The 16,612-nt window shown below is 45.4% G+C and overlaps 1 protein-coding gene across 1 annotated transcript in view; it reads left to right on the top strand.

Annotated features, from left to right (window-relative positions):
* Window positions 1-1,804: 1,804 nt before the first annotated feature.
* Window positions 1,805-16,612, top strand: part of SEC22B (SEC22 homolog B, vesicle trafficking protein) — a 28,526-nt gene continuing 13,718 nt past the window's right edge. Inside the window, exons 1-4 of the mRNA XM_082264881.1 lie at window positions 1,805-1,965; window positions 9,544-9,653; window positions 12,715-12,875; window positions 15,815-15,961. Of these exons, the coding sequence (XP_082121007.1) occupies window positions 1,891-1,965; window positions 9,544-9,653; window positions 12,715-12,875; window positions 15,815-15,961 (493 nt within the window). The 5' untranslated portion in view covers window positions 1,805-1,890. The remainder of the gene's footprint in view (window positions 1,966-9,543; window positions 9,654-12,714; window positions 12,876-15,814; window positions 15,962-16,612) is intronic.

The raw sequence follows: 16,612 nt of genomic DNA, 5'->3' as shown, positions 1-16,612 counted from the left end.
AAAATTCGGAGCCAGATGAGAGCCCAAGTATGAGTGGGGATCAAAAGAAAGCAAAGATGGTTAGCTCAAGCAAATTCTCTGGCACAAGGCAATATAGCGAAAGCTATATTTCATTTGGATTTACTTTCACCGGAGATGCAAACAAACCAACTCCACTGTGCGTAATTTTTTTTAACATTTTCTAATGGTGGTGTGCCTCGTGATTTTTTTTCATGAAAAAAGTGTGCCTTTGCAGAAAAAAGGTTGAAAAACACTGCCATGGAGTATTGGTTTGAGCAGCTATGTAGATGGTCATAGGGAGGAAATAGGTCCAGGCTACACATAAGACAAAATTAAATTTATGATTTAACAGTATTACAACCAAATATGGACGATTCCTAATTAATAAACATATATATCCCTACCTACTAGGAACCCAAGTTCCTGCATACCATTCAGAAGCAAACTTTGACTCGGTTTTTGTATCTGGAATGTCCCAAGATATAGCAATATGGAGAAATATAGACCTATAATAGGGAGTATGTTTGATAGTGATTATAAGGTTTTATCTAATTTAGCTAACTTTATCTGGATATTAGGATTATCTATATTTCTAATATACATATTCATTCATAAAAAGGAGAAACAATATCTTCTTCTGTCATTCGAGTATTTTTATACGTTAAGTAACCTTCTTAATTTTGATATGAGGCCAGCATGCAACAAAAAAAGGATGATTATTTGTCCGATAATCTGATCATGTGTACCAGCAGGCTTTTGTCGTATCATAAGTCGCACCAAAGTAGTGCAGGCACCTTTTCAAAATCGATGCGACTTTAAGATGCACTGATCTGAACGGGTGCCACTGAAAAGAATGGCTGTGACTTGTATTTTCCAAAGTTGCAGGACAAATCGCTCTAGTGTGAATGAAGCCTAATAATGGGCCATACACACTATAAGATTTTCTGAAGACTTTTTCCTTTAGATTTACCAAAACCATATAATATGAGGTCAGACCTAAACACTTTCAATTTGTATGCAATCAGGCAGGCCCTTGCACTACATAGAAAAGGTAAATCTGAAGGAAATCTAACCACAAAAGTTGGATAGTGTGTATCCAGCTTTGCTCCATTCACACTACCGCGACTTGTCAGGCGACTTGTCAGCCTGACAAGTCGCGGTCCCTCGCGGTCCATTGACTGCTACAGGACCCATTCTAATAGGAGCGACACAAGTCGCTCCGACTTAGAAAAAGGGTCCTGTACTACTTCAGAGCGACTTGCATAGACATTCATTATATGAAGACCGTGCAAGTCGCGCCGAAGTCGCTGTGCAACGGACTTCACAGGTCGCCCCCGAAGTAGTGCACAAGTCGTGCCGCTTCAGGATGAATGCAAAGTGTTTAAGGTGTTTATTTTTTTTGAACATTTTGTAGGAAGAGGTAAGGAGTACTAATGTACTACTGTACTCATTCCCCTTTTGTAGGACGTGTCTGCGGAAGGGTTTTGTATTTTTGTGTGTTGAGGGAGAGCGCACATTTTTGCGCACAGTCCTGCAATGCGCCATTGTGAATTTAGCCTTACACTCAGTGCCATCCCTCCTTCTGGAAACCTCCAGTCATAAAAAGATAAACACTCCAGGGAAATGGGAACATAGCCTTTGCTATGGTGTGAAAAAGCTGCATAAAATATATTACTTGTAAAATAAAACTACCAGCGTGACCTGAGCAGACATAGAATCATGGTGTGGAGTATGGGGAGTGCTTTCTGAATGCCGGAACCTTTGTGTCTCGGAATGTTTCTTCCGCTACAAGGCAGCCCGGGGACAGTAAGCACCGTTACGGAGCCATGCTAGAAACACTTCCGGCCAACTCATCGCTGTGTTTGTGTGACAGACACTTCAGTGGCCAACATGGTGTTGCTAACGTTGATCGCCCGAGTGGCAGACGGGTTGCCCTTGGCAGCTTCTATGCAGGAGGATGAGCAGGTAAGTCGGGGAACGCAGTGCGGGGGGTTGTGGTCACACTGCCATTGACAGACGAGGACCTGAGGGGTAGGGTTGCCACCTCATCCCTTTAAAGCAGGACACATTGTTTACACAGGTTCTGAGGCTAATATAATGCACTGATTGAGTTTAATTAGCCACAGAACCTGTGTAAATAGTGTCTCCTGGTTTAAAGGGATGAGGTGGTAACCTTATTGTGGGAGATCCAGCTGTGGGTGACATGTCCTGGTGTGTTGGGTAGGTATGATTGGATTGCCATCATGGCAGATGGTGGGGGTGTTAGCAGGCTTTAGTATGATCAGAACTGTCCTGTACTGCTTCTAAGAGGCTGACATGAATACTTGGCAGTCAATGGTGCTGAGAAGAGCTTCTGCCCACATCATTAGATTCCTGTACCTCCGAATTAAAGGTAACTCTGCCCCGGATGACATTCAGTTTCATAAAGCACCGGTGTAACGTAGAATACATTTTAGTATTTATTTTCAGGAAATGCTTGTTTTCACCCTTTTAATATTTTTACTTCTTGTGGCATCTTAGTGTTGCTGATCTCCTGCAACCAGTTCCTGTCTCCTGTATTGGCTCCCTAAGGCATTGTTCACACATGTGAGATCACAGAAATCGCATGTGAGTCGCACCGCATTGCTGCACAGATCACATGCGATGTCTGTGCGATGTGAATTATGGCCGAAATCGCATCTGCATCAAGATGGTGCAGGACTCTTTTTTTTTTTTTTTTCCCCTTTTTTTTTTTTTTTTTTTTTCCCCCCTTTCCTTTTGGTCCACACTAGAATCAGATGGGTGTTCACACCCACGCGATCCCATTCCTGTACAATTTGACAGTTCGCACTGCAATCTGCGAACCTGCGAACCCATGTGGGGTGTCATTAACTTTATATTAACCCAGCAGTTCGCAGATGTCAGCGTGAACTTGTGTGCACTGAATCGCAGTGTTTCCCACATTACATCATTGTGAGCCGGGACTTAAAGAGGGAAGTAAACCCTCCTCTGCAACTTGTACCTATAGGTAAGCCTATGATAAGGTTTACCTATAGGTACTGTAAATATCTCCTAAACATGTACGGTTTAGGAGATATTTACCTTAAATGCAGCCAGTGACGTCAATGGTGCATGCGCTCTGAAGGAACGGTCGATCGTGCCGTTCCTTCAGAGTCCCGTGCCGTGACCGTCGGCTCCCGCGCGCCCGTGACGTCACCGCGGCTCCGGCCAATCAGATGGCCGGATGCCGCAATCCCGGAAGACGGGCGACTGGACATGTCGCCTGTCATAGTGGTAAGCGGGTGGCACGGCGGGGGCTCGTTCTAAGGTAAGTATTTCATAATGAGCTAGTATGCGATGCATACTAGCTCATTATGTGTGTTTCTCTTTCAGGGTGAAGAAAAAAAAAAACATGTGAGTTTACAACCTCTTTAAGGTAACAAAGGCAAGGCATGCCTTCGCATTGAAAGCCAGCACAGCGGTTCAGGCTACATGGTCACATTTGCCCGTGCAGAGTATTTCTGGTGTCCTAGGGCTGTGTCCAGCTGCACATAGACATGAACAGGTGAAGACGGCTGTATGCAGCTATTTGCCTAAAGTAGCACACACACACACACACATACATGTAATGCACCTATAGGTGCGCTACCCATTTATTGTCACATAGCTGGGTACAGCCGCCTTTACCCGTTCATGTCTTTGGTTGGCTCTACACAGGCCTTGGACACCCAGCATGCCAGAAATATGTGGTGTCCTTACCCTGAAGGGACTGTAAGGCGCAGATGCATGCAGCCTTACAGTCTGCATCAGCAGCCTATGGAGTTTACTAAAGGAAATTCCACTGTGCACTTGAAAGTGCAGTCACTGTAGATCTAAGGGGAAGATCTGAAATAAGGGGAAGCTCTGCTGATTTCTGTCATCCAATTATGTTTAAGCAAAAATGCTGTTTCTCTTACGTCCTCTGGCAGTCGCCGCCCCTCATATAGTCTTCACCAATGGGTATTGACCTCTTATCCATAGGAGCAAGCTAGGCATAAGACTTGTTAAAAACAACGTAATTTACATAGACACACCTGTAGGGGCTGTCCCTCTGGTCCAATACCCCCCCTGCTATCAGCATTCCCAACTCAGTTTGTGTTCTGCCTAGTTAGGAGTAAGATAGGCTATCCCTGTGCTGGGGCTACATGTCTCAGCCTTTCTTCTTTTTATTACTTTATTTTATGCTAAGTGTTTTTCTTGCACTACTAGCCTTTTATTTGTTCCTGCGCTTAGTTAGTCGGATCTTCGGAAGACTACAGCGTTTGCGGAGCTGGGAATCGGACTGATTGTCCTGGTGTCCCAGGACGGAGAATCTTATGGAATCCCAGCCTGCCATCGAGCGTTTAACAGGCTATGCGTACGCCCTGGCCTCGCTAACGACCTGCCCCTGTCCTCAGGGGCAAAAGCCAACGAGGTGGCCACCTCGCCAGGATGCCTCAACAGCGGTTTGTCAGTGCGACGCATCCTATTTGGCTGATGGCTCCCCCGCCATCTGGGGTGGGAGGTTCCCGTTGTTTAGAGGTGCCCACGCCACCATGGAACGGTAAGTACATTTCTATGTGGGGCCTCCCTCTGGGGATGACAGTCTGTTAGTGTCTGTGCTCTCCCCTCTTGTCTGTGTCCGGGGCTCGCTTCCCTTCCGGTCCCTGCGGGGGCATTCACTGCGCATAAACTGTTGTGTGGGGGTCCCTAACCCTGTCAGCACTGTGTGTGTGTTATGGGGGTGCAGACATGTCGGTGCAGCCCGCTGCAGTGAAAAACCATGGGGCCGCCATTTTGGGTGTGGGCAGCTGCTCTAGCCTCAGTAAGGGCACTCAGCAGCATTCTCTATGTAGTGTTTTGGCGTCCTTAGGGGCGCCATCTTGTGTGTGGCAAGGTTTTTTATTTGCACATGTTTGGCAGCCATTTTCCCGGAGCCTCCCATTGACTTCCATAGGCAACCATTTTTCGTTAGCCCGAATCTTGTTTAACCTCTAGCGATGTGACATCACTTCCGTGGCTGTCTGCTGTCGCGGTGCTCATCCGTCGTTTGGTATGGCTAAAGAGCTGGTCGGCTGACCAGACTTCCAGAAAGACGGTGTCTGACATTCCTTATGCGGGGAATCGTCCCTTTGGGGACTCCCTGGATGAATTGGTTAAGGGGGTCACTGGGAGCAAGAGCACTCTGCTGCCCCAGAATCCCAAGGGTAAGTTTGTAAGTTTTTCCGTGGCAAGCGGGGCCCTTCCTTTAAACCAAATCAGGGGTCCTTTCGTGCCTTCAAGGCACAGGACAAGGGTAAGCCCTTTAAAGGCCAGGATGGCCACAAGAAGCGCTGGGCGGGAAAGCCAAAGGCCGGCAATGCTGGCACGGCGGGCCAGTCCACCTCGATCTGAAGGGACGCCCTCACCCGTTCCAGTGGTGGGGGGACGCCTGCACGGTTTTCTCGAACCTTGGCTGCTCCGGATTCCGGACAGGTGGGTTCAGGAAATCATTCGATCAGGTTACAAGATCAAATTCCTTTCCTGTCCAGCGGACAGATTCTTCCCCTCAAATCTTCATTTGACCCCAGATCGTTTACAAGATCTTCAATGGGCGGTTCAGGATCTCCTCGCCCAAGGGGTAATCGTCCCGGTGCCACATAGGGACAGATTTCGGGGATTTTACTAAAATCTGTTCATTGTGCCCAGAAAGGAGGGCAAGGTGTGTCCGATTCTGGGCTTGAAGGCTCTGAACCGATTTGTGCAGGTTCAGAAATTCCGCATGGAATCCCTCCGTTCGGTGGTTTCCTCCCTGAGTCAGGGAGATTTCCTAGCTTCCATCGACCTCAAGGATGCGTATTTACACATCCCCATCTTCGAGGGTCATCAGAGGTACCTCCGATTCGCAATAGCGGAGGACCATTATCAATTTGTGCCGTTAATTTTCGGTCTCGCTTCGGCTTCAAGGGTTTTTCCCAAAGTGCTGGCTCCTGTTCTGGCCCTGTTACGGGCACAGGGGATTGCCATCTTGGGATATCTGGACGATCTCCTGTTAAGATTGAGTGCCAGCCTGAGTCTGTTGCACGATCTGTCGCTCCAGGAGTTCGGATGGACCATCAACGTTCAGAAGTCGACCTTGTCCCCTTCTGTTTGCCTCCCTTACTTGGGAATGGTCCTGGACTCTGCCCAGGCAAAAGTCTTTCTGCCGGAGGACAAGCTCCGGACTCTTCAGGACGAGGTCAGGTCCCTCAGGGACAACGAATCCTCATCGCTCAGGACCTGCATGCGGTCCCTGGGGTTGATGGTATCGGCCTTCCAGGCGATACCGTTTGCTTAGTTCCACACGCGATCTCTTCAAGTGGAGATCCTAGCTAGGTGGGACAGGTCTCCTCAATCCTTGGAAAGGAGGATATCTTTGAGTCGCCACGTTATAGAGGATCTTCTGTGGTGGCTCCAGTCTCTGGCTCTGACGGAGGGAAAATCCTTCCGCCCGTTGTTGTGGACGGTAATCACCACGGACGCCAGCCTGTCAGGCTGGGGTGGCGTTCTGGGCATTCTGTCTGCCCAGGGCACTTGGTCGGAGGACATAAACATTTTGGAACTGCGAGCGATCAGACTGTGCTTGCTCCGTTGGTCAGATCCGCTTCGGGGCCACCCTGTGCGGTTGCAGACGGACAACGCCACTGCGGTGGCTTACATCAATCACCAAGGGGGCACCAGGAGTGCCCGGGCGGCCCAAGAAGTGACCAGAATTCTGTCTTGGGCCGAGACGTACGTCCCGGCGATTTCGGCAGTTCACATTCCAGGTGTGGAGAATTGGCAGGCTGACTATCTGAGTCACCAGACCTTGGACCAGGGGGAATGGTCCCTCCACCCGGAGGTGTTCCAGATGCTGTGTGTTCCAAATGTGGATCTGTTCGCATCTCGGCTAAACAACAAGGTGGGAAGGTTCGTGGCAAGAACGCGCGATCCTCTGGCAGCCGGCTCGGTCGCGTAGTGGTGCCTTGGAATCAGTATCGTCTGATTTATGCCTTCCCCCCCCCCCCCCCCCCCCAATTCAGTTGTTGTCCAGGTTCCTTCGCAGGTTGGTCTCGGAACCGAAGTTGGTGATTCTGGTGGCACCAGACTGGCCGCGCCGGTCTTGGTACGCGGACATCATACAACTGGTCGTCGAGCCTCCATGGCGGCTCCCATTAGGAGACGATCTGCTGTCTCAGGGGCCGATATTCCATCCTGCTTTACGGTCGCTGGCTTTAACGGCGTGGCTGTTGAAAGCCAGGTCTTGAGAGATCGGGGTCTCTCGTCGGCGGTCATTCCTACCTTGCTCAAGGCTAGGAAGGCCTCATCCGGTAAGATCTACTACCGTACCTGGAAGGCTTATTTTGCCTGGTGTGAATCCAGGGGTATCCATCCTCGCTCCTTTTCGGTGGTGAGGGTGTTGGCCTTCCTACAATCTGGTGTGGATCAGTGTCTGGCTCTGACCACGATTAAGGGTCAGTTCTCTGCACTGGCAATCCTTTTCCAGCGCCCCTTGGCAGCAAACTCTTTGATACGCACCTTTTATTCAACGTCGTCCTTTTGCAACGTCCTCCTTTTGAGAACATCAGGGAGATTCCTCTCCCTGTGCTGTCACGGAAGGTTGCTTTTCTGGTGGCAATCGCATCTGCCCGCAGAGTGTCGGAGTTGGCGGCCCTGTCTTGCCGCTCCCCTTACCTGGTTGTTCACAGAGATAAGGTGGTCTTGCGACCTAACCAATCTTTCCTTCCTAAAGTGGTTTCCGATTTTCACCTTAACGAGGATATTGTCTTACCTTCGCTGTGTGCGAATCCTAAGGAGTTTGCTTTGCATTCCTTGGATGTCGTCCGGGTGATCAGGGTTTACCTGTCATCCACTGAATTCTTCCGAAAGTCGGATTCTCTTTTTGTCCTTCCTGAGGACCCTCGGAAGGGTATGGCTGTGTCTGCGGCAACCATTTCAACATGGATCAGACAGACGATTGTACAGGCCTATTCGATTAAGGAACGGGTACCGCCCTTTCCTGTCAAAGCGCACTCTACCAGAGTGGGGAGTGCGTCATGGGCTTTCCGACATCAGGCTTCGGTGGCCCAGGTGTGCAAGGCGGCGAGTCGTCCGTGCACACTTTTTCCAAATTTTACAAACTTGATGTTTTGGCATCAGCAGATGCCTGCTTTGGCCGCAAAGTTCTGTGTGCGGCAATACCTTGAGGGGCCCTGGCGTTTGCTGGTCCCCGACTGTTGGGGTTGTTCCCCTTTTTTGTTTTTTGCTTTCCTGGGTTGTTTGCTCCTGTTTGAGCTTTTCTGTTACCCCGAGGTTTTACCTTTCTGTTCAGATAAGGTTCAGATAAGGTTCCTTTCTCTGATCTGGGTGCTGCGTTGCCTTGGTGACGGTTGCGCTTCCCACCCCTCATGTCTACACTGCTTTGGGACATTCCATTGGTGAAGGCTATATGAGGGGCGGCGACTGTCAGAGAAAACGGAATTTTTGTAAAATATTACCGTAAAATTCCTTTCTCTGAGTCCTCTGACAGTCGCCGCCCCCGCCCCTCTTGTGGGGTTTTTTGGACTTTAACTGCTTGCTACCAAACTGAGTTTGGAATGCTGATAGCAGGTGGGTATTGGACCAGAGGGACAGCCCCTACAGGTGTGTCTATGTAAATTACTTTTGTTTTTAACCAGTCTTATGCCTAGCTTGCTCCTATAGATAAGAGGTCAATACCCATTGGTGAAGACCATATGAGGGGCGGCGACTGTCAGAGGACTCAGAGAAAGGAATTTTACAGTAAGATTTTACAAAAATTCAATTTTTTATTTTCCTTGTGTGACCCCCTCGGGTTTACAGCGACCGCACTTCCAAGTGCCCTTGTAGTGCAGAGTGGATTTGCCTTTGGTAAATAAACCCCTATGTGTTAGGGTAGCAGCGCAGGAATTGGAGATCCTATTACAGGAAGGGCCTTCGTGGCAAGACCACCAGGTGTTATTTTAATGAAACTACATATTTAGGTTACATTGACTCCAGGCACTGTGGTACTGCATTCGGTGGCTATTTTATTGCGTTCCCGCTGCACCCTCACCGCAAGACAAGGCACTGTGTGACATTTCAATAAAGTAAGTTAACAAAAAACGTGAACTGTGCGATGTGTCATAGGTGAAGCATCAGCACTGTATTGTAATGCAGCGCTTGGTGTAAATGGACCCTTAATACTTGATTTAATTTTGTGTTGAAGAGCAGTTGGATCACTCTTCAGAGGGCATTTGACAAGTGACAAAGAGGTGTTATACCTCCTCCTCACCGCCTATTTCAACCCTTTAAACCCCGCGCCTACGCACCACAACTGTGGGCATTGCATGGGTTTGTGGGGCACCCTCATTAAGCTAAATGGGCCATTTTTGACAATGCAGTGTGTTCCAGTGCCTTTATTGTCCAGTTGGAAGGCTGTGTTTTTAATCCAGCTCTGCTGATGGTTTTGTGGAGCTTAGTGAGCTTGTTGTGCTGTTTGGCAGGAGTGCCAAACTGACATTTAATCATAATCCTACTTGTTTTTGACAGTCTGGAAGAGATTTGCAGCAGTATCAGAACCAAGCAAAGCAGCTTTTTCGAAAACTTAATGAACAGTCACCGACGCGATGCACTTTAGAGGCAGGAGCCATGACATTCCAGTAAGTACATAAAATAGACTCTTGAGTTAAAAACAGCAACATGAGAATGAGAACATATTGTGGGAAGGAGCCATTCCTGTTTCACAAACTGAATACTAATTTTATTGTTTCAGATCTGCCCTAGATCTTCTACATCAGTGGTCTCCAAATTGTGGCCCGGGGGCCAGATGTGGCCCTTTGCTTGCCTTTATCAAGCCCCTGGGACAGTATTTCTCCCACTGATACAACATAATATTCCTTCTACACCAACAGTGTGGCATAATTCCTGTCACTGATACCAACAATAGGGCACTACTCCAGCCACTGACCCCAATAATGGGGCTCCATTCTTACCACTGACACAAACTGCAGGGCCCTATTCTTCCCACTGACATTAATGATGGGACACTATTTCCTCCCCTAATACCAACAATGGGACAATATTTCTCTCACTAATACCAATGATGAGGCATTCTTTACTCTCATTGGCCACAGTCCGGCCCCTGCAAAGTCTGAAGGACCGTAAACTGGCCCTTTGTTCAGAAAGTTAGAAGACCCCTGCACTACATGGTACATAAGGTGAGCAATGAATGTCAACAAAAATGTTCTTACAAGGTGTTTTACTTCTCAACAGTTCCCTTTATGAAATCCCAAAGACTCCCATTGCTTTGCTTGAAAATGCAGCATCATTTGTATTCATTCTAAATGTATTGCTGTGCTTATTGTAATGATTGGTTTACTTAAAGTGTTACTAAACCCAGGCTGCATTCAGTATATCCGGTCTCCCACAGTTTGCAGAACATAGAAATGCAATTATTTTAGTAAATATAAACTGCTAAATACCTTTTTTTCATCAGCAGTTAGAGCAGTCTTGTGACTTAAGTGTCAGAAGTTTTCATTTGTCCTACGAGTATGAAGGACCCCTGACCCTCTGTCTGTACAGTGTTGATTGGTTCTGTGCTGATCACATGCACTCTCCCAAGAAAAAAAAAAAAACAACTCTCTAGCAATACACATCAAACTGTGCATGTGCAGCCTGTCCCCTGGCCATGTAAATATCAGGAACTATACTGGAGTCCGTGGAAGAAGGAGATGGGTAGAGAAGACAGGATCAAACAGCCTTTTTACACAATGCAGAGGATTAACCTTAGGTTCCACAGTGAGTATAACAAGCATGCTTTACTGCATACAGTGCCTTGCAAAAGTATTCACCCCCTTGACTTTTTACCTATTTTGCTACATTACAGCCTTAATTTCAATGTTTTGTTAATCTGAATTTTATGTGATGGATCAGAACACAATAGTCTTAAGTTGGTGAAGTGAAATGAGAAAAATATATACATAAAATTATTTTTTAGAAATGGAAAACAGAAAATTGGCATGTGTGTATGTATCATCCACCCCTTTGTTATGAAGCCCATAAAAAGCTCTGGTGCAACCAATTACCTTCAGAAGTCACATAATTAGTAAAATAATGTCCACCTGTGTGCAATCTAAGTGTCACATGATCTGTCATTGCATATACAGACCTTTTTTGAAAGGCCCCAGAGGCTGCAACACCTAAACAAGAGAAACCACTAACCAAACACTGCCATGAAGACCAAGGAACTCTCCAAACACGTAAGGGACAATGTTGTTGAGAAGTACAAGTCAGGGTTAGGTTATAAAAAAAAATATCCAAATCTTTGATGATCCCCAGGAACACCATCAATCTATCATAACCAAATGGAAAGAACATGGCACAACAGCAAACCTGCCAAGAGACGGCCGCCCACCAAAACTCATGGACTGGGCAAGGAGGGCATTAATGTGAGAGGCAGCACAGAGACCTAAGGTAACCCTGGAGGAGTTGCAGAGTTCCACAGCAGAGACTGGAGTATCTGCACAAAGGATGACAATAAACCGTATGCTCCATAGAGTTGGGCTTTGTGGCAGAGTGGCCAGAAGAAAGCCATTACTTTCAGCGAAAACACAAAATGGCACGTTTTTGAGTTTGCGAAAAGGCATGCGAGAGACTCCCAAAATGTATGGAGGAAGGTGCTCTGGTCTGTGACTAAAATGGAACTTTTCGTCCATCAAAGAAAACGCTATATGTGGCGCAAATCATCACATTACCCAAAGAACACATCCCCACAGTGAAACGTGGGGGCAGTATCATGCTGTGGGGATGTTTTTCAGCAGCCGGGACTGGGAAACTAGTCAGAGTTGAAGGAAAGATGGATGGAGCTAAATACAGAGATATTCTTGAGCAAAACCTGTACCACTCTGTGCGTGATTTGAGGCTAGGACGGAGGTTCACCTTCCAGCAGGACAATGACCCCAAACACACTGCTAAAGTAACACTTGAGTGGTTTATGGGGAAACATGTAAATGTGTTGGCATGGCCTAGTCAAAGCCCAGACCTCAATCCAATAGAAAATCTGTGGTCAGACTTAAAGATTGCTGTTCACAAGCGCAAACCATCCAACTCGAAGGAGCTGGAGCAGTTTTGCAAGGAGGAATGGGCAAAACTCCCAGTGGTAAGATGTGGCAAGCTCATAGAGATTTATACAAACCGACTTGGAGCTGTGATTGCCGCAAAAGGTGGCTCTACAAAGTATTGACTTTAGGGGGGGGGGGGGGGGGGAATAGTTATGCACATTGACTTTTATTATTTTGTCCTATTTGTTTGCTTCACAATTAAAAAAAAAAACGCATCTTCAAAGTTGTGGGCATGTTCTGTAAATTAAATGATGCAAATACTCAAACAATCCATGTTAATTCCAGGTTGTGAGGCAACAATACACAAAAAATGCCAAATGGGGGTGGGAATACTTTTGCAAGGCACTGTATACAGGCTGATTTTAATGTTGTTGTGGGTGTAGTAACACTTTAAATAATTTAGAAGCAGAGCTTTAGCACATTTAGGGCGCAGTTGGTTTGAATGTCACTGAGCATTCTGATTACAACAATGAAAAAGATAAAAACAGAACAGAGTATAAAATAAAAAATACATTCGGTAAAGGCAGATGCAGATGGTTGCTCCATACCAGCACTGTACTGTGCTCCATTTGGAAACTTATTGATATTTTGTAACCTACAGCTACCTAATTGAAAAAGGTGTTTGCTATCTCGTACTATGTGAAATGTCATTTCCGAAGAAGCTGGCATTTGCTTATTTAGAAGATTTGTACAATGAATTCGATGAGCAGCATGGGAAGAAGGTGCCAACAGTATCAAGGCCTTACTCCTTTATAGAGTTTGGTGAGTTATAAAAGATGGCATAGCATTGCATTGAATAAAATAACCAGATGTAGAGAAATGTCTTTGGTATGCAAAAATGTAAAAACTATCAATTTAGATAAACATGTTACCGGAACCTTGAATATGTATTTCACATGTCTGCAGTGTATATTCATGTTAGAAATAATCTAAAAAGAAAACTTGAACTACACAGGTAAAAATGGTTCTTTAATGAGACTTGATATATTTGTTTTTTAAATCGGAAAAAATTTTATTGTGAATATACAAAATCCAAGGACAGTCCAGTGAGCCAATACAGAACTACAAATCATATACAATCAGTTGTACTAAGCGAGAGTGCGTGTTGCACCACAGCCTAGCAGGGTTTAATGATCAGTGCTACAGTGTTTCCAGCGATTGGTATAAGTAGATTGAAATTAAATTAGACCATTGGTCCATGTGTCAAAAGAGAAGAGAAACCAAACGTATACCAGACCTGTGGTCGAAAACAGACTTTGTATTTTCTGCCCCTTTAATGACCAGGCCATTTTTTGCGATACGGCACTGCGTCACTTTAACTGACGACAATTGCGTGGTCGTGCAAAGCTGTACTCAAATAAAATGTACCTTTTTTCGCTGCATAGTTTTCTTTTGGTGGTATTTGGTCACCTCTGCAGGTTTTTATTTTTTGTGCTATAAACAAAAAGAGTGACAATTCTGAAAAAAAATAAATACATTTATTTTCTGCTATAAAACATTTCCAATAAAAAGCCACATTTTTTCATCAATTTAGGCCAATATGTATTCTGCTACATATTTTTTTTTTTTAAATCCCATTAAGTGTATATTGATTGGTGTGTGGAAAAGTTATCGCGTCTACAAACTAGGGGAAAGATTTGTAATTTTTATTTATTCATTTATTACTAGTAATGGCGGTGATCAGCAATTTTTAGCGGGACTGCGACATTGCGGCGGACAGATCAGACACCTAACTGACACTCTTGAAGGGACCAGTGACATTACTACAGTAATCAGTGCTAAAAATCTGCACTGTTACTGTCCCAATGACACTAGCAGGGAAGGGGTTAACACCAGGGGCGATCAAAGAGTTAAATGTGTCCCTAGGGGATGCTTTCTAACTGAGTGGGGGATTTACTTACTGGATGAACACAGAGACCTGTGTTCCTAAGTAGGAGGAACACTGGATTCCTGTGTTCATCATTGACAGAACACCGATCTGCTGTGTTTACATTGGCAGACTGCCGTTCTGTCTCCATGGGGAGCGATCGCGGGTGCACGGCGGACATCGCGTCTACCGGACCCGCTGATTGGCTCCCCCTTTAGCCAATCGGCGTGTGAAAGAGCGGACCTGCGCAGTAGAACTAGGACAGCTGGTCGGCAAGTGGTTAAAATAAAATTTTTGTGTAGCAGTTTGTCCTGTGAGATTGTATGTACATTACTTCTGTGTGAATCTGGCAAAATAATGAATGCTAGAAAGCTATTTTCACGTGCTGCTCAAATGATTTTTATTGGTTTAAAAGAGAAAATATTGCATTTTGGCCTCTAGCTGGTGCTGCATTATAAGAAATTCCTGGGATATGTCATGGCATCTAGTGGCCAAATGTGACATTTTAAATCATTGAAAAATATTCAACCAGCACAGGTAGTAGCTTAATGACATCTGTTTTTTTTTTTTTCTTTGTCCCATTCGCACCAAACCAGTGTACATGCACTTTAACTATAGTCTGTATATGCTGCCTTTTAGACTGTGTATGTTCTGCATTAACATTCTACTTGTGCAGCCCTTGGCTGTCAGTGTGGGCTATGGTTTGTAAAAGACCCCAAGCAGATGAACGAGTGAGTAAACCTCAATGGCAATTGCAGACTGCAATCTGTAGAGGAAAAATCCATGCAATATGCAACTGATTGGAGCCATGTATGAAACAAATCTATTCCTCTAGAGCTCCCAACACCCATTCCATTCAGTCTGTGTAGAAAAATTTTGAAAAGATAATTGTTCCACAATTAGTCTACAGCTTTATAAACCACACAATTCCATAAAAACTATTGAATTTTTCCATCCTATCTGGTATCTTTTATCTTTGGTTTTCTTTCCTATCTAATATTTTTAAGCTTTGATTTGTACCTATGTGATTGAATCATTTGCTCAACTATTTCAGTCTAGCAACATTCAGTTAGAATATCTAATGTTTCATAAAATGATGGGATCAGTACCAGTATGGACAGCCTTTTCTTACCTGCAAAGTAAAGGCATAATTGGCTAGTATGCATCGCATACTAGCACAGTGTGACACTTGCCTGCAAACAAAGCCCTCGTCGTCCCCGCTGGAGGCTGCATCCATCTTCCTTCCGGGTCCGCGGACTCTGGCTGAAGCCGCGTGACGTCACTCCCGCGTATTGCATGCGGGAGCCACCAGTCACGGCACAGGGCTCTAAAGAAACAGCCCTTCCTATTGGTAAGACAGTACCTATTGGTAAGCCTTCTTGTTATATGCTTACCTACAGGTTCAAACATTAGATAAAAGTTTACTTCCTCTTTAAGCCGGCCATAAACTTTGTTTTGTTTTTTGTTTTTTTGTGTTTTTTTTTTTTTCGGTCCGTCCGCTGGGTGGAAAAAAAAAATTCTTTCATCCACACAAACGAGGGGGTTGAAGGATTCCAGCTCCCTGGCCCCCAACCGGGACTCGTAGGCTGCAGCTGCTATTTGATGGAAACATTTCCAACATGTCACTTTGACAGAAGTCAAATAAACAATTTAAATTCTGTCTATTGGGGGAGCCACACACACTGATCAAAATTCAGGCCTGCCCAGCAGCCGATCAGCATAGGGCCAGTGTTACACTACTCTACAGTATCCAAACTACACCTAGTCCATGATTTCCATTATTTTACAATAAAAATTCTATTCTGATGATTGTGTTTGTGTTATGTTTATGTAGACAACTACATTCAGAAGACAAAAAAGTCCTATATTGATAGTCGAGCAAGAAGAAACCTGGGCTCCATTAACACTGAGTTACATGATGTGCAGAAGATCATGGTAGCAAACATTGAAGAAGTCTTATTACGTGGAGAAGCCCTTTCAGGTATGCTTATGTGAAACTCTAAAATATTATTATTGCATGGTTTTGACTTTAATAGTTATCCAAGTACACTTACACATGAATAGGTTTAGATGCAGTACTTTTGGTGCCCTTTCAGAAAACAAGGCAAAAATGCCTACCTAATAGAAAGTCTATGGGACTGAGGCTAAAGCCTTGGGTAAAACATACGAAAACCACAGATAGACTCATGCTGCAGCCATACTGCTGTGCAGCAGTGTGAAACCGGTCTAACAACCTTAGACCATTCAGAGTAGGAATCGGTATTCTGAAAACTGTTCTTTTAACCAGTTTTCCATCTATTTACAGACTTTTATTTTTTTACAATGACAAACTTGTTATGTTATATTTACCTGCTCCATGCAGTGGTAATGCACAGAGTGGTCACTTCCACATGATCTGGGGTCTCCCGCCAGCATTCTTGGCTCCTCCTCCCTACTGAGTGCCCCCATAGCAAGCTAATTGCTATGGGGGCAATTTTGCGGGCTCGATAATGAGCGGCACTGGGCGTCTATAGACACACAAACCGAGGCTCAGCCTGCCCCGTTTCCTCCTCACAGGATTTGATTGACAGCAAAAGGGGCCATGGCTCCCACTCCTGACTTTGAGTCCTATGAAGAGAGAGAGAGAGCAGCG

The sequence above is a fragment of the Pelophylax lessonae genome (assembly GCF_965119305.1).
Source record: "Pelophylax lessonae genome assembly, chromosome: 8".
NCBI classification, from domain to species: Eukaryota; Metazoa; Chordata; class Amphibia; order Anura; family Ranidae; genus Pelophylax; species Pelophylax lessonae.
Note: the sequence above shows the minus strand (reverse complement) of the source record. Positions and strands in the feature narration are given on the sequence as shown.